The sequence below is a fragment of the Schistocerca serialis genome, chromosome 2 (genome assembly GCF_023864345.2).
Source record: "Schistocerca serialis cubense isolate TAMUIC-IGC-003099 chromosome 2, iqSchSeri2.2, whole genome shotgun sequence".
NCBI classification, from domain to species: domain Eukaryota; kingdom Metazoa; phylum Arthropoda; class Insecta; order Orthoptera; family Acrididae; genus Schistocerca; species Schistocerca serialis.
The window spans coordinates 800,623,911-800,647,799 of NC_064639.1; the positions used below are offsets into that span (position 1 = coordinate 800,623,911).

At 44.0% G+C, this 23,889-nt stretch overlaps 1 protein-coding gene across 2 annotated transcripts in view; it reads right to left on the bottom strand.

Annotated features, from left to right (window-relative positions):
- Positions 1-23,889, bottom strand: part of LOC126458041 (actin-related protein 5) — a 208,060-nt gene that overhangs the window by 47,855 nt on the left and 136,316 nt on the right. For both annotated transcript variants that reach the window (XM_050094833.1, XM_050094834.1), the window contains exon 9: positions 1,701-1,881. In XM_050094833.1, coding sequence (XP_049950790.1) covers positions 1,701-1,881 — 181 coding nt within the window. The remainder of the gene's footprint in view (positions 1-1,700; positions 1,882-23,889) is intronic.

Sequence of the window (23,889 nt, forward strand, 5' to 3'; positions counted from 1 at the left end):
TTGTAACAACGAGGCTGTTTTGGCACACATGGTCATTTTTATCTACCTCATTTACATAAATAACACAACAGAATATAACTGATGAAGTACCAATATCAAGTGCCTATTATGCGTAGTACAAGCAAAATGTTGTATGTTAAGGGAATTTTGTTCATTCGCTCCAGTTCATGAGATCAAAAAGTAGCAGCAATATGCAATATTTATATAAATTTGGAATCATCATATTCTTCCACATAATCTGTAAGATGTCCCCGTTTCTTTTCCTTCCTCATTGTAACAAACAATTTTTGTCATTACTAATTCTGTAACTACTCCTGCCACTGTCAAAACTTATTCTCCGGTTAACTTCGCTAACACTGCCAGAATCACCATGATTATTCTCCAGTTAGGCATTATTACGTGTTCGTACAACGCGTGTTCTGTGCTATTCCAAAAATAGAACTTAAGCAGCTGCTAACCAGGGCTTGTACAACTGGCCCTTGGTAGTGTAGCGATTTGGCAAAAATTTTCTGTCAAAATTTCATTTTCTTGGGTGCACGAATAAGATATATGTAATCTTTCTTACTTGTTATTCCTGTTAGTCATTTATTTTCACTCTGTTAGTCTGAATCTCTGGATTTCACTAATAATTATAGCAGCACTGATTAGTCGCACACCCAGTCAGCCACATAACCACATAAACAAACAGCGACTGGTATTCACCAGTTCATTTGGCTCAGCTCATATAGCTCCATTCCCTTTTGTCTGTGGGAAAGTTTTTTTATTTCTTGATCCAACGGGGATTCCACTGGCAGAGACATCAAATACCTTATGCATGCATTATAAAATCAACTTATGATTTCGTTCAGAAATCAACTCAGAATGTGTTCAAAAATGTTCAAAAAGCATCACAGACACATTTCAAAATATTATTCATAATCGATAGACCAAAGTGCATTGGATGCTAGGCAATTTGTGAAACAAGGTTTTCTTTCTTCAAGAATATGAATATGGTGCCCCCTGAAATTGCCACCCAGGACACGTACCCCAGTCTGCCCTCCCCTAGATCCAGATCTGGCTCCATGTGATGGTCACTTGATAGGTTAAATTACTCCATCAAAGAAAGAGTGACTATGGTGCACTAAATCTTAGACTTGATAATCATTAGAACAATAAAAAACAAACACAAACACTCAGTCCCTCAATGTGTGGGTGGAGGAGGGGAGGGGGAAAGCTAAGCTCAGTACAATTATGCTCTGGTACTGCATGCATTGTGTGTGTCATACCAAGAAGCAGTAACAAAATAGAAGTAAAATAAGGAAGTAATAACGGTTTCATAAGAGTGCCCTAATGATGCACTAGTTTTCAATACTGTTCCACATTCATCTACAAAAGCACCATTCAGTGACATTGTGAATTGTTTGTCTTGCTTCACAATGTACTTCAAGAAACTTACTTTGACAAGTTATAGTTAGCTTCCTTGATGGACCTGGAATGTTTCAGCATATTCCAAATTAAATAAACAACTGCACAATAGGACATTCACTACTTTCTGTAAAGGTCCATACAATGCCACATATAGCAGTCTTAAATGTACAGCACTATCAGTAAACAGACACATTACACTAGTCCTACAACTTTTACCAATGTGTACAAATTTTGAACTAGGGAACCAACTGACTAGCAAAGATCTGATAAATACTTCAAGCAACAATATTCACCTTATTTATTGCCTTGTACACATCCCAGTCTTCATCCCGCATGCCAAATGTGTCCTCACGTTTGTCCTTCCGAGCCAGTTGGCTAATGAGTCTCATGCGCTCCTGTGCTGCAGCAGTTCGTCGGCGAGCCAAATCTTGTCTTCTCTGTCGTCGAGCGGCCCGTTTCTCTAGCATCTCCTTCCTGCAGCATACATAAAGATATGAAATACTCTGTTGTCTCCACAAAAAGTGACATAAACGGTGGGCAGAGATATTAACGTACAAATAAAATCCTATATTCATCAATCCCAAAGTGAAACAGAGTGAGGCTGAAGTAATTAAAATGACTCTGTTTCAAATATTAAAATCAGTACCTACAAACCCCATATATTTTCTCCTACTGTGACAGTTCATCGACTTGCTTAGACTTGAGCATCTTTGAAACAAGCTCCTCACTCTTTTTAATATGCTTTTTGACTGTGAGCTATTTTTGACAAGAAGTTCTGCGAGGGTGTCAGCAGTATAAACACTCACAAGGAACAATTACACCTCTTCTAATTATTCTTCAGCTACAATAAATATTCTCTCAAAATGGCAGTGGTTATCCTACAAATATGTGGACTGTACTCAAGTGAGCACTGTGGAAGGCAACATTTTAAGAAGCCTTTTCTTGTATATCTGTATGAACTCTATATGAACCCTAGAGTGGGATGCATGAAAATTATTTCGACTTCTTTTATCTACATCTGCACCTACATCTACATGATTATTCTGCAATTCACAATTAAGTGCCAGACAGAGGGTTCTTCAAACCACCATTCCACTCTCAAACAGTGCAGGAGAAAAAATGAACACAAATCTTTCCAAGTGAGCTCTGATTTCTCTAATTTTATGATGATGATCATTTTTCCCTACGTGGGTGGGTGCCAATAAAATATTATCATGCTCTGAGATAAAGTTGGTGATAAAAACTTCATGAAAAGGTCCTGCTGCGGTGAAAAATGTGTTTTAATGACTGCCATCCCAATTCATGTATCGCACCTGTGGCACTCTCTCCCTTATTCTGCAGTAACACAAAACTAGTTGTCCTCCCTTGAATATTTTCAATATCCTCTGTCAATTTATCTGATGTGGATCCCACACCACACAGCAATATTCCAGAAGAGGGTGGACAAGTTTAGTGTAAGCAGTGTCTATAGCAGACCTGTTACATTTTCTAAGTCTTCTGCCAATAAATCACAGTCTTTGGTTTGCTTTCACCCACAACAGTATCTATGTGATTGTTCCTTTAGATTTGTGAGATTTATCATGTAACCTCAATTTAGCGGATTCCTTTTAGCACTCGTGTGGATCACTTCACAGCTTTTGTTATTTAGAGTCAATCGCCATTTTTTTTTTTCTTCAACAATACAGATACTTTGTCTAAATCTTTTCTGAATTTGTTTTGATCAGCTGATGACTTTAATCTAAGAGCTCAGATTGTCTCTTATATCATTTATGTAGATCACGAACAACAGAGGGCCTACAATCCCTCCTTGGGGAATGCCAGATATTATTTCTGTTCTATTCAATGACTTCATGCCAATTATTATGAACTGTGACTTTTCTGACAGAAAATCAGGAATCCAGTCACGCAACTGAGACAATACTCCATAGGCATGCAATTTAGTTAGAAGTCGCTTGTGAGGGACGGTGTCTAAAGCCTTCTGGAAATCTAATCATATGAAATCAATCTGACGTCCCCTGTTGATAGCACTCATTACTTTGAGAGTAGAAGGAACTAGTTATGTTTCACAACAATGATATTTCCTGAATCTGTGTTGGCCATTTGTCAGTAACTCATTTTCTTGGAAGTAATTCATGTTTGAGCACAGTGTATGTTTCAAAATCCTACTGCCAATTGATGTCAATGATACGGGTCTATAACTCAGCAATTTCCTTTCTTGGGTATTGGTGTCACTGGTTTAACTTTCCAATCTTTGGGTACAGATCTTTCTCGAGTGAGCAGCTGCATATGATTGCTAAGTATGGAGCTATTGTATAGTCATACTCTGAAATGAACCTGACTGGTATACAATCTGTATCAGATGCCGTGCCTTTTTTAAGTGCCTGTTTTAAGTGCTTCTTATACCAAGGATATCTACTTCTCAGTCACTCATGTTGGCAGTTGTTCTCGATTCAAATACTGGAATATTTACGTCATCTTCTTTTGTGAAAGAATTTCAGAAACCATGTTTAGTAATTCAGCGTTAGGGGCACTGTCATCAATAACATCACCTCTGTTATCACGCAGTGAAGCAATTGATTGTATCTTGCCACTGATGTACTTTACATACGACCAGAACCTCTTTGGGTTTTCTGCAAGATTTCAGTAAATTTCAAGCTCCTGTAAAACTTCGACAGTCTTCAGGATTGTGTGTTCTTTTAAATCTTGCATGCTTTTTTCATTGCTTCTGCAACAGTGTTCTGACCCATTTTGTGTACCTTGGTGCATCAGTACCACCTCTTATTAATTTATTTGGTATACATTTCTCAACTGCTGTAGCTTTGAATTCAGACCACATCTGGTCTATGCTTACACAGTCGGATTGGGAGGAGTGGAGGCTGTCTTCGAGAAAGGCGTCAAGCGAATTTTTATCTCTTCTTTTAAATAGATGTCTTTTGCTTTTATTTTCAGCGGTTTTGCATGTTATGGTATTCAGTCTAGCTACAACCACCTTGTGGTCACTAATCCCTGTACCTGTCATGATGCTCCCTATTTGGTCAGGATTATTTGTTCCTATGCGGTCAAGTATGTTTTACATAACCGCTTATACTTCAAGTGGGCTTCTGAAATAGTTCTTCAAAATAACTTTCTGATAAGGCAATTTCAGATGACTTTTATGTCTACCACTGACTTTAAATACATATTTTTACCAACATATCAAGGGCAGATTGAAGACAGCTCCAACTAAAATTGTATAAAGGTGGTACCTATTTGAAATGAGGGTCAAGTTTTCTTTGAACTGTTCAGCAACCACGTCACCAAAGTTGGGGGGTCGGTAAAAGGGAACCAAATATGGGTTGTATTGCAGTTGTGAATTACTGAAGTTCTAAGTTCATCCGAAACTTATTCCTGTTATTAACTACAAATATCATTATGGAGTATATGTACTGGTATGTAAATGGTAAGTAAATGCAAAAGGGTTTCTGTAAGATATCCAGCTAAAAACTGATGTTTTTATTGCACATTTCTGTAGATTAAATTCTTTTTCATGTAAGCTGCACTGTCTCAAAATATTACTGAGCAAAAGTATGCAAAAAATGGTAGCAATCACATTTCCATGGCAACACAATGACGATGGTTTCAAACTGCAAATACGGCAGAACTAAGGTTTCTCGTTAAGTAATCTAAACACTGGTGACTCCTCAGTTTATTATTCACTTGGACACATCGATGTCCACACAAAGAGCCTCATGTCTACTTTTGGTTCTTTTATCAAACAATGAAAAATCCAGGATGAACTGTAGCAGCATCATGAAAAGGCTAGTTTCTACTCATCATATAGCAGAGATACTGAGTCGCAGAGACTGTCACGAATGAGCTTTCAATCTACGAGGCCTTTGTTGAAAAAACACACACACACACACACACACACACACACACACACACACACACACACACGAGTGAAACAAGCTGCACACTGGACTGAGGGGATTTCCAGCAGTGTGCCTGTCATCCTTAATTAGGAAGTTCAGGTACCTGTCCAAACTGTTCCCAGCAGTTACAGAAATCATATTTCTTTATTCTGATCCTTCCTATAGATCGTAAATAACAGGTTACATCAAGGCCTCCACATGTGGCTTAAAAATATTAGTTGGTTGGTACTCACTACCAAGAGAGTTCTGTGCCTGTTCAGACATGACCTCCCATCACTAATTCTCAGTAGAAAACTCTTGTTGTTGTTGTTTTTACTACTACTAGACAAAGCTTGGACTTTTTCCCTGTTTTGTCCATGTCTTCCTGAACTACTTGTATCGTCTGCACATTTTTGTCTATTGTCTCCAGAACAGTGAAGCTATTGGAGACATCTAGACTAAAGCTAGCAGACATGTAGCATCTCTTGAACTCTTTTCTTGGTCTCGCAGGTTTGACTGAAGTCCAGTCATCTACCCTATTCTTAACTGCACTACTGCCAACTGCAACTCTCAAATGTTTTAATTCTGCCTGTACTATTGTCAGATAAGCTTCACGATCAGTTGCCCATGACAGCATCCAAGTCACAGACTGACCAGCATAACTTCATCCCGTATGAGTGACCGGTGTAAGTTACACAATGATCAGACAGCTTCAATGACAACACTACAGCCTGAAAAAAATATAATTCTCTTTATATAAATGAGGCCACACACTTTGATCTTCAGGAAACAGTCTCTAATCCAAACCCAATGATTAGTAACTACCTGCCAATCAGCCATAAATTAAACGATCTGTTGCTGCTGTACGGCCAGTGGTCAATGTACGTATCGTTGCGTTTAGAATCCAGTAAATCTGCCATTATGAAAAGTTGCTACTTCTCGGCATTGTCTGTCTGTGACACAACCTATTGTTCTCAAATGACCACCACCACTGTTATCACAGTTGTATGGCTCTCCTGGTCAAAAGTGAGATGACTGCTTGTAGGCAAACAAGACACTACTTTCTTTAGGGCTCCCTGGTTCTGTATGCTTGCTGTTTTCACATGATCCCCACATGTCCTGGTATTCAGGAGAATGATACAGACAGAGTTTGGCGAGAGAGTTCAGCAGGCCTATGTATCAGTTCAGACAGCCTCCACAAGGGAGCATTGGCCACACTCCTTGGGGTCTGAGGTTAGAAACTGTCAGGTTGACCACAGAATCCTTCAGACCTAGCAGTTCATTGCCAAAGTCTCCACACCTGCACTAATAGCAGTTACTTTGGCCTGCGAGAATGATGTGCTACCATCAGCTGGCTACCATCAGCTGGCCACCATCACACCATCAGTGCACTGTCTCAGCAGCATACAAGGCCACATATACATTTGCCTCCACTATACTGGATACGAAGACATCACGAGTTGACACCAGGCCATGACAAGCAGGACAACGGCCTATCTCGGCTCCAGCTTGCAGTATCAGTAAAGACTCTGACTGTAATCTGTCAATCTTGCAGCAACCACCCTCACCTTTTCTTCACCCGCCAATCGAAACTGCAGAGCCTGGTCAGGTGAGTGGCTGCAACTTCCTGATATACTGAACCAATGCTCCCCCACCTCTCGGCAATGGACCATTGAACCAGCCCATTACAAAATCAAAATGTGATCACTGAAGTGAAGAGAACTGGTCACCATTCACTGAAAATTGTAAATAATATCAATAAATAGTGTCTAACAACAGAACGATGGCAGAAAATGACTAGGATATCTATGCTGAAGGGCATGCTCTGCCTTATATTCGGCATATATGTCAGTTTTAATTTAAGGCCCTCAAATGCTCAACCCATATAGCAGGTCACTGCATAGTTCCAGACCTCAACATGTTCATTAAAATGTCCACACAGAAATAAAGAAGTAGCAGCTGTGATAGCTGTGTGATGAGTTCAGTATGGGAATGTCTGGTCATATTATGAAACACAAGCACTAATGCAGTATCTGTGAGGTAATGGTGAGGGAGGGTAATGTGAAGTGATATTTATTATTACACTGATTATTCCAATTACTCCTCTCAGTACAGATACTTTAGCTTGAATTTTGTTTCAGTTAGGAGTGTTGTACAATCAGTATGTTTACTTATGTAGAAACGCATTATTCCCAAGCATAGCAGCACAAAACTGGCATTTGAAATAAATAGCATCTTGGTAGCAAAAGTAAGGTGTTTAAGGAGATGAAGAATCTGAAGGCATGTGGAATCAATCATTTGCTGGTAGAAGTGTTGGAGAGCTTGGAAAACAGGGAAGGGAAGGAATAGCCTACCTCTGTAATGGGACATATGACACAGAGGAATGACCTGATGACTTTTTTGCAATGGTAATGATACCAACTGAGAAAAAGATAAATAGCAAAACAATGTGTAGAGCATAGGATTATCAGTCTAATTTCTCATGCAGCTGAAGTATTGCTGAGAGTGCTGACTGACAGGCTCTATGGAAAATTGGATAAATGGATTGGGAGGAACAGTTCAGATTTAGAAAAGGGAAAGGAACGAGAGATGCTATTGGCCTGTTAAGAATCATAGGGGAAAGATATATTTAGAAAGGTAGAGAAATTTATGCTGTTTTCAATTAATTGGAAACACAGAAAGTAAGGAAAAGGATTGAAGACGAAATGTTGGAAGAAAGGAATATTCGAAGGGGTGTTAGACAAAGCTGTTCTCTCTCCTTTTTTTTTCAGCTTATACCTGGAAGAGATTATTGTCAAAGGCTTAGTTGGAGAAAGAGCAGCAAGTATCTGTGGGAAGAGAACAGAAGGTATAAGAACTGCTAATGACATGGTATTAGTGGCAGAAAGTGACTGATCTAAAAGATCTAAATGGAGCTTGTGTGGAATATGGGGTGAGAATCAATACATCAAAAACAAAGAGTACAGTGATCAGCAGTTTGGTGAGACTGACAAATATTAAGGTAGAATAAGTTATTACTAGCCAAGCAGGAGCAATTAAATAACTTGGAAATACTATCACTGAAAACTTGAGATGCATCACGAGGTGAAAACTCTCAGTGCAATGAAGGAGGCATTCAATAGAAAGAGGAGATTATTATGTGTCAAACTAGATAAAGATAGGAGGAAAAGGCTTCCTTCCCCACAACCATCTCCCATCTCCCCCCCCCCCCCCCCCCCCCGACTTTATAGTTCCAGTGTTACAGATGGCATAGAACCCATTCTCTCAGATGTAGCATGAGAATCTATTCAACTGTTCTTTTGTCATCAACTAGTATCCAGGATAAGGATATGGTGCTGTCTTCATCAGAGTGTAATAAGAAGGGCACTCCTAAAAATATAAAATAGGATGCAGAAGAAAATAAAAAGGAAAAAGAAAAAAGTTCACTGCATCTCAAATAAAGTACAACAGTGTTAAATGGGATGACCAGGGTGTCTGGCAGAGGATGTAGAGTTGAGGGGCCTCCGGGCCCAGATTGTGGTGGGAGACTCCCTAATTCCTACCACCCCACCACATCCCACCCCACACCACATCCAGAGAGCTGTTTGAAACATAATATGTGAGAATAAAAACCATTTTCTCATACATGAGCTATAGTGTGTAAGGCTTCAAAACCACAATGTGGGGTAGCTCATTCCACAATATAAAACTATGGGCTAATCTGTTGTGAGTGATGTGGAGGCAACATAGAATGATGGATTCTATATTCTTTTCAAGAGGAACAGAATGAGGTGGCATCATGTGGAAATAGTCTCCTCAGTAGCAAAGATTTTATTAAAGGGGTTAATTTTCTATCAAACAACACTGTTCCTCCGGTGACAAAGTTTTACTTGTACCAGAAAATGTGTGTGTGGGATCATCAAAGCAAACATTGAGTAATTACTTCTATAACCAAGCAGTTGGCCAGTTTATTCCCCAACATATACGTATCACTTGGAACCCAGAAAATGACAACTGGGCGGATAGTATGAGTAAGGTCAGAGAGACCAGGAATAGAATTGGGTGACAACAATAACATCAATAGACTGGAGACTGCTAACTGAGTCATTAAAAATTAAAACATGGTCAAAGGAGGTCTGTTCAGCAAATGCAAGACTCTGTTTACGGCCATCAGCTCTATCATAGCAACACGACACATTCCTGGCAATTAATGTCCTTCCTTACAACAAGTTGGAGATATAAAAACATATACCAATCTATTTACTGATTTTAGATCCATCAGGATAAATGGCAGTAGCACTCTATTACTGAAGAACCGAGAGGAACGGGCACCATAAGATCATGGAGGAGACTAAAACTTTAGGTCCTTGAAAAAGCTCAGCTCTACTTTGCGGTCTCAGTACTAATCAAAGGAGGAGTGCATAGGTCTTATCAGAGAGGCTTCACGTACATTCTAAACTCACCTGAGGGTGAATACCACGTATGAAGAACGAATTTGATAACTGGGAAATTGTCATATGGTACTTGTGGAAGTGACCAACAGCTGGCATTATCTAAGTGAATAGGTATGATCCCACTTCGACCCACTGTCCACAGGACTAGTCCGAGAGGTGCCACAAAGATGTACTTGAAAGTGTTAAGCTTTTGCATGCAGTTAGTCTTAAGTTTACGAATATGGGACAGTTGTGACAGCTTTTTTCAAAAATAAGTCCAAAAAATCAGTATTGTGCAACAACATCCAAGCACTGGGTACCCAAATAGTCCTGGGTCAGGATGATAAAAGATATGACAACAAAAATGCATGACTTGTATTTTAATGGAAGAAAACGAAGTCATCAGAAAGGATCCAAGTAAGGCTCTAGCAATGGAACCTTTGAGCTGGTGTGAAGCCAAGGCTGCAGACAAAGAGCTGTACAAAATGCAGAAGTCATCAACATACACCGCAGGTCACTAGCTAATTGACGGTAATAAGGGAGATTGTGGAATGCCATCCTCTTGGGCCCTTGGGGAGTTAAGGGACGTACCAACACAAAAGTGAAGCGATCAATCAAATAAAAATTGACAAATAAAAATCAGTAGGGTGCCTCAAAAGCCCCAGTCATTGAAAGTGTAAGTGAAATGCAATGGTGTGCCAAGCTGCAACATTTGCCTTCTATAGGTCAACAGCAACTGTAATGAGAGGGTGGTGTTCAGAAAAAGGCTGCTGAATTGATGTTTCCAGGCAAACCAGATGGTTGGTAGTGGATCATTCCTCTCAGAAATCACATTGTTAGGGAGACAAAGGGGGGAGGGGATGACTCAAGCACCCAGCATAAATGCCACACTACAATCCCTCCAAGCATTTTGCGCATAACATGTCTGTGAGGCTTATCAGTCAGTAGCTGTCAATAGACAGACAGATTATAGTGAAGATGCTATCTCCCCATTGTGAAGAAAAACACCTTCTAGCCAAATACAATTGAGAACCCCGATTCGGGGACTAGGGTCATATCACAAGACAAGTCAACAGCTTGAAGCAGTTGTCTTTGCGTGTTTGAAAAGTAAAAAGAGGATGACACAGTTGCAAAATGAGTCGCAAGGTGTTCGGCAAGAATCGATGCACTGGTAGAAATACCACTATGAAGGAGACAGTTGTTGATCTTTGGCAGCCCAGTAGACTATGAGGTTTGGCCCACCCAGGATGATGAGGCATATGTTCCCAAGGAGGAGAATTTGCACTCCCAGCACTCCATTTTACTGCATTTAATCAGATAGCGGAACTGCTTAAAAGTGATGAGGACGGTCTGTGAAGGATGTCACTTGTGATGTTGCAGGGTTCTTCGAGGATCCTGAGCAGCTGCTAAAATGTCTTTGGTCCTCCATGATAATGGCTGCTGGTGGTGCTTTTTTTTTTTTTTTTTTTTTTTGGTAGGGTTTAAGGGCGCTCAACTGCTGAGGTCATTAGCGCCCAGTCACTGGTGTTAGAGCACAAGTAACCTGCTAAAACTCAAGGGGATGGGGGGACATCAAAAGGACCTGACAAAGATGCAGATGAAATAAGTAAAAGGTTAAATGTCTTTGGTCAAGCCAGTTAAAGTTATAAAACGCAGAAGACGAGCAGCTGCTCGAGCGTCATCAGCTAAAACATCCGGTAAGGTAGATGGCAGGGACAGGACAACACGAAATTGACTAAAACGGGGACACGACAATAAAACATGGCGCACCGTTAATGCCTGACCACAAGGGCACTGCGGGGCTGGGTCACCAGAGAGCAGGTAGCGGTGGCTAAACCGGCAATGCCCAATCCGCAACCTGGTCAGAAGGACCTCCTCGCGCCGAGATGGTCGGGAGGAAGTTGTCCAAGCTGTTGGGAGTGGTTTTACTGCCCGGAGCTTGTTTCCTTGGAGGGATGACCAAGCATCCCACCACAAGGACACAAGCCTCTTACATACATCCCCACAAACGTCAGATGACGGGACACAATGGGAGGCTGGCCGAGGCTGGAGGACTGCAGCCTTGGCTGCAGCATCCGCAGCCTCATTCCCAGGCACTCCTACATGTCCGGGGACCCACAGAAAGCTGACAGAACCGCCATTATCAGCGAAACAATGGAGGGACTGCTGTATTCGTTGAATCAAGGGATGGACCGGATAGGGAGCCCCAAGGCTCTGAAGAGCACTGAGTGAGTCAGTGCAGAGGACATACGATGAATGGCGGTGGCGGCGGGCATACTGAATGGCCTGATGGAGAGCAAAAAGCTCGGCCGTAAAGCTGGAACATTGGTCAAGGAGCCGGTATTTAAAGGTGGCGGTCCCGACAACAAAGGCACAGCCGACACCATCGTCAGTTTTGGAGCCATCGGTGTAAATAAAGGTGTGACCAGCAAGTCGAGCACGAAGTTCGACAAACCGTGAGCAATACACTGCAGCCGGAGTACCCTCCTTCGGTAGTGAGCTGAGGTCGAGATAAATACGAACCGGAGCCTGGAGCCAAGGTGGTGTCGGGCTCTCACCCTCTCTGAAGGTGGTAGGGAGGGCAAAATCCAATTGTCGAAGCAGGCGACGGAAGCGGACTCCGGGGGGCAGCAGGGCAGACACATATAACCCGTACTGACGGTCGAGAGAATCAGCGAAGAAGGACTTGTAAGAGGGGTGTTCGGGCATAGACAACAGCCGGCAGGCATACCGACACAGCAGTATGTCGCGCCGGTAGGTCAACGGTAACTCGGCAGCTTCAGCGTAAAGACTCTCGACAGGACTAGTGTAGAAGGCTCCGGTCGCAAGACGTATCCCCCGATGGTGGATGGAGTTGAGCCGGCGTAAGAGGGATGGCCGAGCGGACGAGTAGACGAAGCTCCCATAATCCAGCTTCGATCGGACTATGGACCGATACAAGCGAAGCAGGACAGTGCGATCCGCTCCCCAAGATGAACCGCTAAGAACTCTGAGGACATTAAGGGAACGTGTACAACGGGCCGCCAAATAAGAGACATGTGGAGACCAACACAGTTTCCGGTCCAACGTGAGCCCTAGAAACTTAGTTGTGTCCACGAATGGGAGAACAACGGGACCGAGATGTAAGGATGGCGGAAGGAACGCTTTATATCGCCAAAAGTTGATACAAACCGTCTTCTCTTCAGAGAACCGAAAGCCATTTGCCACGCTCCATGAGTAGAGGCTGTCTAGACAACGCTGGAGGCAGCGCTCCAGGAGGCATGTTCTCTGGGCACTGCAGTAGATCGCGAAGTCATCGACAAAGAGAGAGCCTGAGACATTAGGTGGAATGCAATCCATAATTGGATTGATCGCGATGGCAAAAAGGGCTACGCTCAAGACGGAGCCCTGAGGCACTCCGTTCTCCTGGAGGAAGACGTCGGACAATACGGAACCCACACGTACCCTAAACTTTCGATCCGTTAAAAAGGAATCAATAAAAAGGGGCAGACGACCGCGTAGGCCCCACTTGTGCATAGTGCGGAGGATACCTCCTCTCCAACAGGTATCATAAGCCTTCTCCAAGTCGAAGAACACGGCGACCGTTTGGCGCCTTCGCAAAAAGTTGTTCATGATGAATGTCGACAAGGTCACAAGGTGGTCAACAGCGGAGCGACGGCGACGAAAGCCGCATTGGACATTAGTAAGTAGTCGTCGAGATTCAAGAATCCAAACTAACCGAGCATTAACCATGCGCTCCATCACCTTACAGACACAGCTTGTAAGAGAAATGGGGCGGTAACTAGAAGGAAGGTGTCTATCCTTCCCGGGTTTGGGTATAGGAACAACAACGGCGTCACGCCAACGCATGGGGACCTGACCTTCGGTCCAGACGCGATTGTAGGTACGAAGAAGGAAGCTTTTGCCCGCCGGAGAAAGGTGGGCCAGCATCTGAACGTGAATGGCATCTGGCCCCGGAGCAGAGGACCGGGACAGTGCAAGCGCACGTTCGAGTTCCCGCATAGTAAAGGGGGCATTGTAAGTCTCCAGATTCAGCGAGTGGAAGGAAGGTCGCCGAGCCTCGTCCGCCTCTTTCCTGGGAAGGAAGGCAGGATGGTAATGGGCGGAGCTTGAAACCTCCGCGAAAAAGCGGCCAAAGGCGTTGGAGACAGCCACAGGATCAACAAGGACCTCATTACCTGAGGTCAGGCCAGGTACTGAGGAGTGGGCCTTAATGCCCGACAGCCGGCGCAGGCTACCCCAAACAACGGAAGAGGGAGTAAAACTGGTAAAGGAGCTCGTGAAAGAGGCCCAGCAAGCTTTTTTGCTGTCTTTGATGACTCTACGGCATTGCGCTCGGAGTCGTTTGTATTCAATACAATTCGCCAACGTAGGATGGCGGCGAAAGGTGCGTAAAGCACGCCGTCGAGCACGGATAGCGTCCCTACAAGCCTCGTTCCACCAGGGGACGGAAACGCGACGTGAAGAAGAAGTAGTACGAGGTATGGAACGTTCGGCAGCATTGATAATAACAGCCGTGAGGTATTCGACCTGACTGTCACAACTGGAAAAATCGCGGTCCGGAAAGGTCGCCAGGGAGGAGTAAAGTCCCCAGTCAGCTTTCAGTATGTTCCAGCGCGAAGGACGTGGGGATGGGGTGTGGTGCAGGAGACGAACGACACAGGGGAAGTGGTCGCTCGAATAGGTGTCAGAAAGGACATACCACTCGAACCGACGGGCAAGAGTGGTAGAACAGATCGAGAGGTCCAAGTGGGAGTAGGTATGAGTAGAGTCCGAGAGGAAAGTCGGGGCGCCGGTATTGAGGCAGACAAGATTGAGATGGTTGAAGACATCCGCCAAGAGTGAGCCTCTTTGACCGGATGCAGTAGAGCCCCAAAGGGGATGATGGGCATTGAAGTCGCCAAACAATAAGAACGGCGGGGGAAGCTGATCGATCAGGTGCATCATGTCAGCCCGACTAACAGCAGATGACGGTGGAGTGTAGACAGTACAAACGGAAAAAGTAAAAGCAGAAAGAGTAATGCGGATAGCTATTGCTTGGAGTGGGGTGGTCAATGGGATGGGATGGTAATATACATCGTCCCGAACGAGCAACATGACCCCACCATGAGCTGGGATACCGTCCACAGGGGCGAGGTCATACCGCTCCGAGGTATAGTGGGAAAAGGCAATACGGTCAGTCGGGCGCAACTTGGTTTCCTGGAGACCAAGGACGAGCGGACAGTGCAGGCGGAGGAGCAGTTGTAATTCCTCCCGATTAGATCGAATACCCCTTATGTTCCAATGAAACAACGCCATTGCTAGTCAAAAAGTTGGGGGAACGAGACGGGGAAGAGCTGGTCACCTCGATGGCCGCGGAGGGCCAGGTTGCGAGGCAACAACGCTACAACTGACGGCAGGCGGATCCGGTTCCATCGAGTCGTCGCCAGCTGCGGCCGCTGTCCCTGATTGTGTAGGAGGGGCCGCTTCATTTGCCGACAAAAGGCCGGCGGAACGCCTGGCAGCAGAGCGTCCCGGCGAAACTGAGGACGGCCGGGAGCAGCGACTCACGGATGAAGCGTCAGATGAAACGCGCCGGGGTGGAGAGGGGGATAGAGATTTCTTCTTGGAGGCCTTCTTGGAAGGCCGAGGAGGCACAGGGATGGTGGGCTGGACCCGAAGAAGGTCCTCACGCGCGGGGTCCGTTTTGGAACGCCGGACCTCGGAAGCTGGGGTCCGGAACGTTTCCCCGATGGACGCCTGAGAAGAGGATCGCTTCTCAGGTGGCGTGGGGGGAGGAGGAGGAGGAAGGGTGGCCCCTGGGGCAGGGGGGGTGGGGGCCGCGGGGGAGGAGGATTTGGAAGGGAGGGATTTGGGAGGCGGAGGCAGAGCCCCCTGACGGGCAGAGGAGGCGGAGGGGGGACAGGATAGAGGTGAGGATACAGCGGAAGGAGTGGACACAACTGAGGCAAACGAAGTGGCCAGTGACACGGGATGAAGGCGGTCATACTTCTTCCTGGCCTCAGAATAAGAGAGCCGATCCAAAGTTTTGAGTTCCTGTATCTTTTTCTCCTTCTGATAGGCGGGGCAGTCCGGGGACCTAGGCGAGTGGACGCCAGGACAATTAGGGCACCGAGGTGGTGGGGTGCAAGTATGTTCCTCACGAAGAGGACGTCCACAGTCGCCACAAAGGGGCTCAGCCTCACACCGGGACGACATGTGCCCAAAGCGCAAACACCTAAAACAGCGCATAGGAGGCGGGACGTAAGGTCGCACGTCGCACCGGTAGCACATCACCTTTACCTTCTCCGGGAGAACGTCCCCCTCGAAGGCGAGGATAAAGGCCCCGGTGTCGATGCGACGGTCCTTGGGGCCGCGCTGGACTCGCCGGACGAAATGCACGCCGCGGCGCTCCAGGTTGGCCCTGAGCTCCTCATCAGATTGTAGCAGGAGGTCACGATGAAAAATGACCCCCTGCGTCCTATTGAGTGCCAGATGTGGGACAATGGAGACTGGGATGTCCCCTAGGCGGTCGCACGCCTGGAGTGCCGCCGATTGTGTGGCAGAGGTGGTCTTGATAAGAACGGACCCCGATCTCATCTTGCTGAGAGCCTCGATTTCCCCGAAGACGTCCTCAATGTGTTGAACAAAGAACATGGGCTTGGAGGTGGCGAACGTCCCCCCATCTGTTCGAGAACAGACCAAATAGCGGGGGAAGTACTTCGCCCCAAGCCGGCGGGCCTGTCCCTCCTCCCATGGAGTGGCCAAGGGGGAAAGGGCAGGAGAACCAGAACTAGAAACGGTACCTTTTCTTTTGGAAGACTCGGCCGCAGAGCGACCTGATACATGTTGACGTTTCATGTGCGAAACGTCCGCCCCGATACCACCCACTCCGACCAGGGGCTCTCCCCACGGGCGCCACCCAGCCGCAGCAAGGGCCACCTGGCAGGATGACCATTGCCGGGAGTCCTGATGCCCCAAGGAGACGGGCATCTACTCCTTGGCCAACGTGGGGAGGGTGCAGCTCAGGTATCGGCAGTACGATCCCTGTGTTGTCAGGGGGCTACAACCTAGAGGGTACATGACGACCCCACCACAACGGGCTGGCTACCGTGCTGGATTTCTGGTGCCATGGAAAGTCCATCATGATCGCTAGTGCAGATGGAGAGGCACTATGGGCGTAACGTGGACAACCCATCAGGCGTTTAGGCCCAATTTGAGGAATAATGGGTATGGTGACAACGCCGGTGCAATGCTGAGTGCCAAGGTCTGAGTGCACTTAGGACCAGTGGTACACCATGTAAGGTGTCCTTCCCCAAAAGGCTCGTACTTCTGTAGAATTTTGAAAAATGGAGGTCAAACCCCAAGGGGGACCATCACATTAAGGCCAAAACATTTGAGACTCCTTTTAGTCGCCTCTTACGACAGGCAGGAATACCGCGGGCCTATTCTAATCCCCGGACCCGCAGGGGGGCTGGTGGTGCTGGGGACTCATAGAAAGTGAGATAGTCATTTCAGTGATGAGGGCTATCACACTGGGGACAACCACCACCTTGCAATGCAATCTGACAGTTAGCCCTTTGGAGAATCAACATTTTATTTTGTCCATCAGGCAGTGACAAGGTGACAGGATCACCAGAAAGCAACCACTATCACAATGATTGTGGAATAGTGTCCACTGTGACACAGCCAACTAACAGATTGAAGAGAGAGTAAAAGATGAAATTGGTTGAGAAGGGATACCATAACTGAAGGGATCAGATAGAAGCTGGTTAATCAGAAGGCCACTACTTAACTAGGTAGTGGTGTACGTTGAAATACTCAATTAGGAGGGGAGGGAGAGGGGGGGAGACGGGATGGGGAGGGAGAGGGGGGGAGACGGGATGGGGAGGGAGAGGGGGGGAGACGGGATGGGGAGGGAGAGGGGGGGAGACGGGATGGGGAGGGAGAGGGGGGGAGACGGGATGGGGAGGGAGAGGGGAAGGGGGGCGAGAGAGAGAGAGAGAGAGAGAGAGAGAGAGAGAGAGACAGTTGTCAAATAAAAGCCACCATATTAAGCTATGTATGTCCACTGTCCAAGTACAAATAAATGTTGCAAGGAATGATCGCCTGGTTCCTTCGCAAAAAGCTATTTGCTTCCAATTTGGTACAGAAAGGAATCTTGTCATTGGTGATACCTGTACAAACCAAGATACAAACCCATACAGAAGCTCTCCAGGGCCCAGTATAGTTGCAACAAAATGAACGGTAACCTGAAAGAGTTAGAGAATGGTCAGCAGTGAAACACGTTTCTCAAAGAGCAAAACAGATTGCAGAACTGGATGACATTAGTAGTTGTAGTTCTGGTAGGTGACCCTCATATCTATTGCTGATCTATTCAATTAGCATTTTAAAGATTTCCTGGTTATGTGCGTAGGGGCCAAGAGGACTAGAGTAGCTTTCTCTGTAGATTTTTTTCTTTTTGTGTTCAATAACTTCAGAGAGTAGAGACTCTTCGAAGAGCTTATCTGCATTGGGTGTAGGGACTGGAGAGGTTCAGGCAGCCCCAGTACGCATATTCCTTGGCTCCTTCAGCCCCTACCAGGTGTCAAGTCACTGGTCCGTAAACATGCATGGAGAATGTGCCCTAAGAAAATAGATGCTAGCCAGGTTCAGGAAGTCAATGTCCCCAAATATGGTGCTGCAGGAATCACAAGAAGAGAGAGTCTGTCTGTCTTCCCTAAGATCTAAATTACTTGCTCGACTACCAGAGGTCAACACTGAGGCAATGGAGGAATTGTGCACTCGACAAACTGCTTACGAGCTAACCACATTAATGACAAAAGTTGATACAATTCAGACAGATATAAGCTATTGTACTTCTCCCAAGATACAAAATATGGGATGTGATCTACAACTAAGTTCCTGGGTTTTAAGTTTCCTAATTAGGGTTGTACACACTGGCGAATGAGAAGGGTGATCATTCCTGCAGCTGAGACAAAAAGGTGGTGGTTACTCACACTGAGATTTCATGAAGTGGGCAACCAGTCTCCACAAACTTGGATGTTAGTAAACCAGAAAGAAATGCTCGAAGCACTGGCATTTAAAGTACTGGCATTTAAAGCACTGTATTAGGTTGGGAAATAAGGCTACACATCACAACAGCAGACCATGCTTTTCACTTTCTCAAGAAGCAATTCATTCATGACTTTGAGGATGAATGCTCCAGTGTTAATCTTGTCTGGTGGTCCCTATCTTACATGATGTAAGAATTGAAACCCTCATTTCTACAAGTTCTCGCAATTACTTATCTATCTCTAACATCCCAGTGAAAAATTAAACCCTGTACTATGTTCATGCACTTATGAAGTGTTAACAGTAACAGGTACATCACCGAGCTTTTTAGCAAGAGAGTAATTTTCAAGACTAGGTAGGATTCACTGTTAACAATTTACTGACAGCAGAAATTTCTCCAAATACATTTTTGATATTCTGTGCAAAGAACGCTCGCTTAGAAGATAGACAGGACACTTCATCAGTCTAGGTGCAAACAGAGAACCAAGGAGAATATGTTTCTCCAGCTAGCTTGATTCTGATTTCTTCCCATGGCCTGGTCAATGAGGGAAATTGCTTAGGTCCAAAAGGATCTGCTCTTAGGAATTCAGATTTGTCTTTAGAGAATGCCAGAGCCTGACAGCCACTGGCTGATGACTTTGACCTTTTCATTGCACGAGGTAGCCACCATGATGCTGCCTACTACAAAAGAGGGCAGCCCCCATCGGTGCCATCCAGCCAGAGTAATATTTTGTGCTTTTAGCGTTCATCACACATGAACCAAGCAGTCGAACATCAACATTAAGTGTGTAGAGTTTCTCATGTCATAGCGTGAAAAATCTTGCTGCGGTGTCTTTACAAATGTGGAGAGCAATATCAAGCATGCCGTTTTGTAGTTTAACTTACATTGTTAAAGTATCCTGCTTCAAGGCAATAGAAAATCCACCAGAAATATGTTGTTCTTGGTACAAATTACTGCAATTAAATATCCATTAATAACATATTGATGAATAAATATACAAAACATGGTCATACGTCATGGAAATTCAGTGTACCATAATGGGTACAGGGATTGAGATGCATAATTATGAAGAAGAGTTTAGCTGGTTTGCGTATAGCCTATTCCAAATACCTTTTTTATTCACCTTTGTGTTTTCTAAAAGCTTCTGGGACTGACTTGTTAATTTAATAGAAGTATGGTCTGTAATATATTATGTTATGTAAATATAAGTGTGCTCTCTCTTTCAGGAGAGCGTTTGTTCGATTGGCTTTATATACTTGCAGAAAGATATCTTACACTTTCTTGTTTCAAGTCTAAAGAGTCTGCTGCTGAATAGAAATAGTGATCAAGTAAGAATGACTTTGGGGTTTTACTAAAAAGTGAGAATGATGATGTAGTATTTATGTTATGTGGAAGGTTATTGTAAATTTATATTGTAGTATTTGTAAGCTGATGTCCTTACTGATTGGATACGGAACACACGTTCTGCTTGTAACACATTCATGGGCATTAAAGTATTTATTTATGTATACTACACACAGAACAACGAGACTGGCATATGGAAAAGGGAGGAGATGTGTGTTTTAACAGATCTAACAAAGGAATTTTACGGCCATCCATTTTCATAAACACACTTTGTGATTTGTGAGCAGAATACAGCCACCAACTGGCACTGGAGAAGGTTGTAGTCACTTGTCCACTTTGAGACCTCACATTTACTGTGTAGTTCGCACCATGAATTGCCACTGGAGCACGCTGTGGCTGTGTATATCATGTTGAGGCACAAGTATCGTACACACAAGCCGGATCATTTCTGCGAGTTCAGCAGCAAGGCGCGTATCAAGTCAACGTATTGCACGTTGAATTCCATGTACCAGCTTTAGCTGACAGTGAGAGATAAATCCTGCAACAAGTTGCATATTGTTCCCCACACAATATTGAAAGTAAATTGAATTGTAGCATGTATGGAAGCATGTAAGCACTTCAATCCTCGTGTAAGAGAATTTATGCAAAGTTTTAGAACTTAAACTAATTCTGAAAGTGCATTAACATGTACTTTTTCATAAAAATACAGATAACTAAGTACAATTCCTTCATAGACACTCACCTGTAGTAGAACGAAAGGATAAACTTAATACTAAATGTAAGTCAGCATTGTGCTCATAGCAGAATAGTCAGAATTTTCTGTTGCTTTAGTGTGAGTGAATGTTTATTTCCCACACCTTGAATTACTAGCGAGGTTTGTAAATATCATTCAATGGTTAAAGAATGCCAGGTCTAAAGTAGTCTTAATTTATGTACAATGAAGATAAATGTACATTACTTTGCCATGTACATGAATGGCTTACGATTAAGGTCACCAGATGGACTGAAGACAATATATCAAAAGCTGCATGGATTTAAATTACCTTCAACTCACATGTGTATCAGCCACATTGCAGTTAAGACAATACATTCCACTATGGCAAAGTATGAATACTTCACATCATGCACAGTAACAACTTAACAGAAGCATACAAAAACTACTGCCAAATCAAGTGCCAATATGCCACCATTACATACTGCGAAAACTTAAAGATATACAGGGTGGTCCATTGATAGTGAACACGCCAAATATCTCACGAAACAAGCGTCAAACAAAAAAACTACAAAGAACGAAATTCGTCTAGCTTGAAGAGGGAAACCAGATGGCGCTATGGTTGGTGCGCTAGATGGCGCTGCCATAGGTCAAACGGATATCAACTGCGTTTTTTAAAATAGGAACCCCATTTTTTATTACATATTCGTGTAGTATGTAAAGAAATATGAATGTTTTAGTTGGACCACTTTTTTCGCTTTGTGATAGATGGTGCTGTAATAGTCACAAACGTATAAGTACTTGGCACCACGTAACATTCCGCCAGTGTGGACAGTATTTGCTTCGTAATACATTACCCTTGTTAAAATGGACCATTTACCAATTGTAGAAAAGGTCAATATCGTGTTGACATATGGCTATTGTGATCAAACTGCCCAACGGGCGTGTGCTATGTATGCTGTTCGGTATCCTGGATGACATCATCCAAGTGTCGGGATCGTTCGCCAGATAGTTACATTATTTAAGGAAACAGGAAGCGTTCAGCCACATGTGAAAAGTCAACCACGACCTGCGACAATGATGATGCCCGAATAGGTGTTTTAGCTGCTGTCGCGGCTAATCCGCACATCAGTAGCAGACACACTGCGCTAGAGTCGGGAATCTCAAAAATGTCAGTGTTGAGAATGCTACATCAACATCGATTGCACCCCTACTATATTTCTATGCACCAGGAATTGCATGGCGACAACTGTGAATGTCGTGTACAGTTCTGCCACTGGGCACAAGAGAAATTACGGGACGATGATAGATTTTTTGAACACGTTCTATTTAGCGACAAAGCGTCATTCACCAACAGCGGTAACGTAAATTGGCATAATACGCACTATTGGGTAACGGAAAAACCACAATGGGTGCAACAAGTGGAACATCAGCGACCTCGGCGTGTTAATGTATGGTGCGGAATTAAGAGATGAAGGATAATTGGCCCCCATTTTATCGAAGGCAATCTAAATGGTGCAATGTATGCTGATTTCCTATGTAATATTCTATCGATATTACTACAAGATGTTTCACTGCAAGACAGAATGGCGATGTACTTCCAACATGATGGATGTCCGGCACATAGCTCGTGTGCGGTTGAAGTGGTATTGAATAGCATATTTCATGACGGGTAGATTGGTCATCAAAGCACCATATCATGGCCCAGACGTTCCCCGGATCTGACATCCCCGGATTTCTTTCTGTGGGGAAAACTGAAGGATACTTGCTACCATGATCCACCGACAACACCTGACAATATGCGTCAGCGCATTGTCAATGCATGTGCAAACATTACGGAAGTTGAACTATTCGCTGTTGAGAGGAATGTCGTTAAACGTATTGCCATATGCATTGAGGTTGATGGACATCATTTGAGCATTTATTGCATTAATGTGGTATTTACAGGTAACCATGCTGTAACAGCATGCGTTCTCAGAAATGATAAGTTCACAAAGGTACATGTATCACATCGGAACAACCAAAATAAAATGTTCAAACATACCTACGTTCTGTATTTTAATTTAAAAACCTACCTGTTACCAACTGTTCGTCTAAAATTGTAAGCCATATGTTTGTGACTATTACAACGCCATCTATCACAAAGCAAAAAAAGTGGTCCAACTACAACATTCATATTTCTTTACATACTACACGAATATGTAATAAAAAATGAGGGTTCCTATTTTAAAAAACGCAGTTGATATCCGTTTGACCTATGGCAGCGCCATCTAGCGGGCCAACCATAGCGCCATCTGGTTTCCCCCTTCAAGCTAGACAAGTTTCGTTCTTTGTAGTTTTTTTGTTTAACGCATATTTCGTGAGATATTTGGCCTGGTCACAGTCAATGGACCACCCTGTATATCTGATACGACAGTATCAACTTCACCAACTTCCTTGAGATACAAGGACAAAGTCCACTCAATGACTTTCTTTCAGGATCAATGCACAGGGATAAATATTTCTCTTCAATTCATGTAGCTGCCCATCAGGCTACAAACTGGACACATAATGCCTGGCAGATGTTCAATAGTGTCTGTAATTTCAAACTGACTGTAAATTTAGTTAGAGCTCAAAGTGTATGATCTCTTTCAACAAGGCAAAGTACATGCAGATGATTGTTCCAAAGTTGTTACACTTGTGCCTTCTTCCAAAAAAAAAGTGTCAAAAGACACTGGAAAGATTGAAGTTTGCAATTCCCTCTAAATTTGATCATTTTTAGTTAGCTGCAGTTGAAGTCATAGTTAATGAGAAGTATAATTACAGTGAATCTGTTGTTTTACAGAGTGAGTGTCTCTCTGGGCCTCTTCAGTTGGTAAATTAGTGACCTGTCAAAACTGGTGTTGATACCACTTAGGTGATTCGAGCCTGAAATACATAATAAGAAAAATTTGTATGCAACATACATGGGTTTATTTTCAAAGCAATAGCGCATGTTGATTTTTTTGATTAAATAATTTAAAAACTCTGTAGTCAGACCTTGTTCCTGAACAGATATCACTAATTAACTCAGCTAGACTAAAAACTATTACTGCAATAGATGAGTGTGCA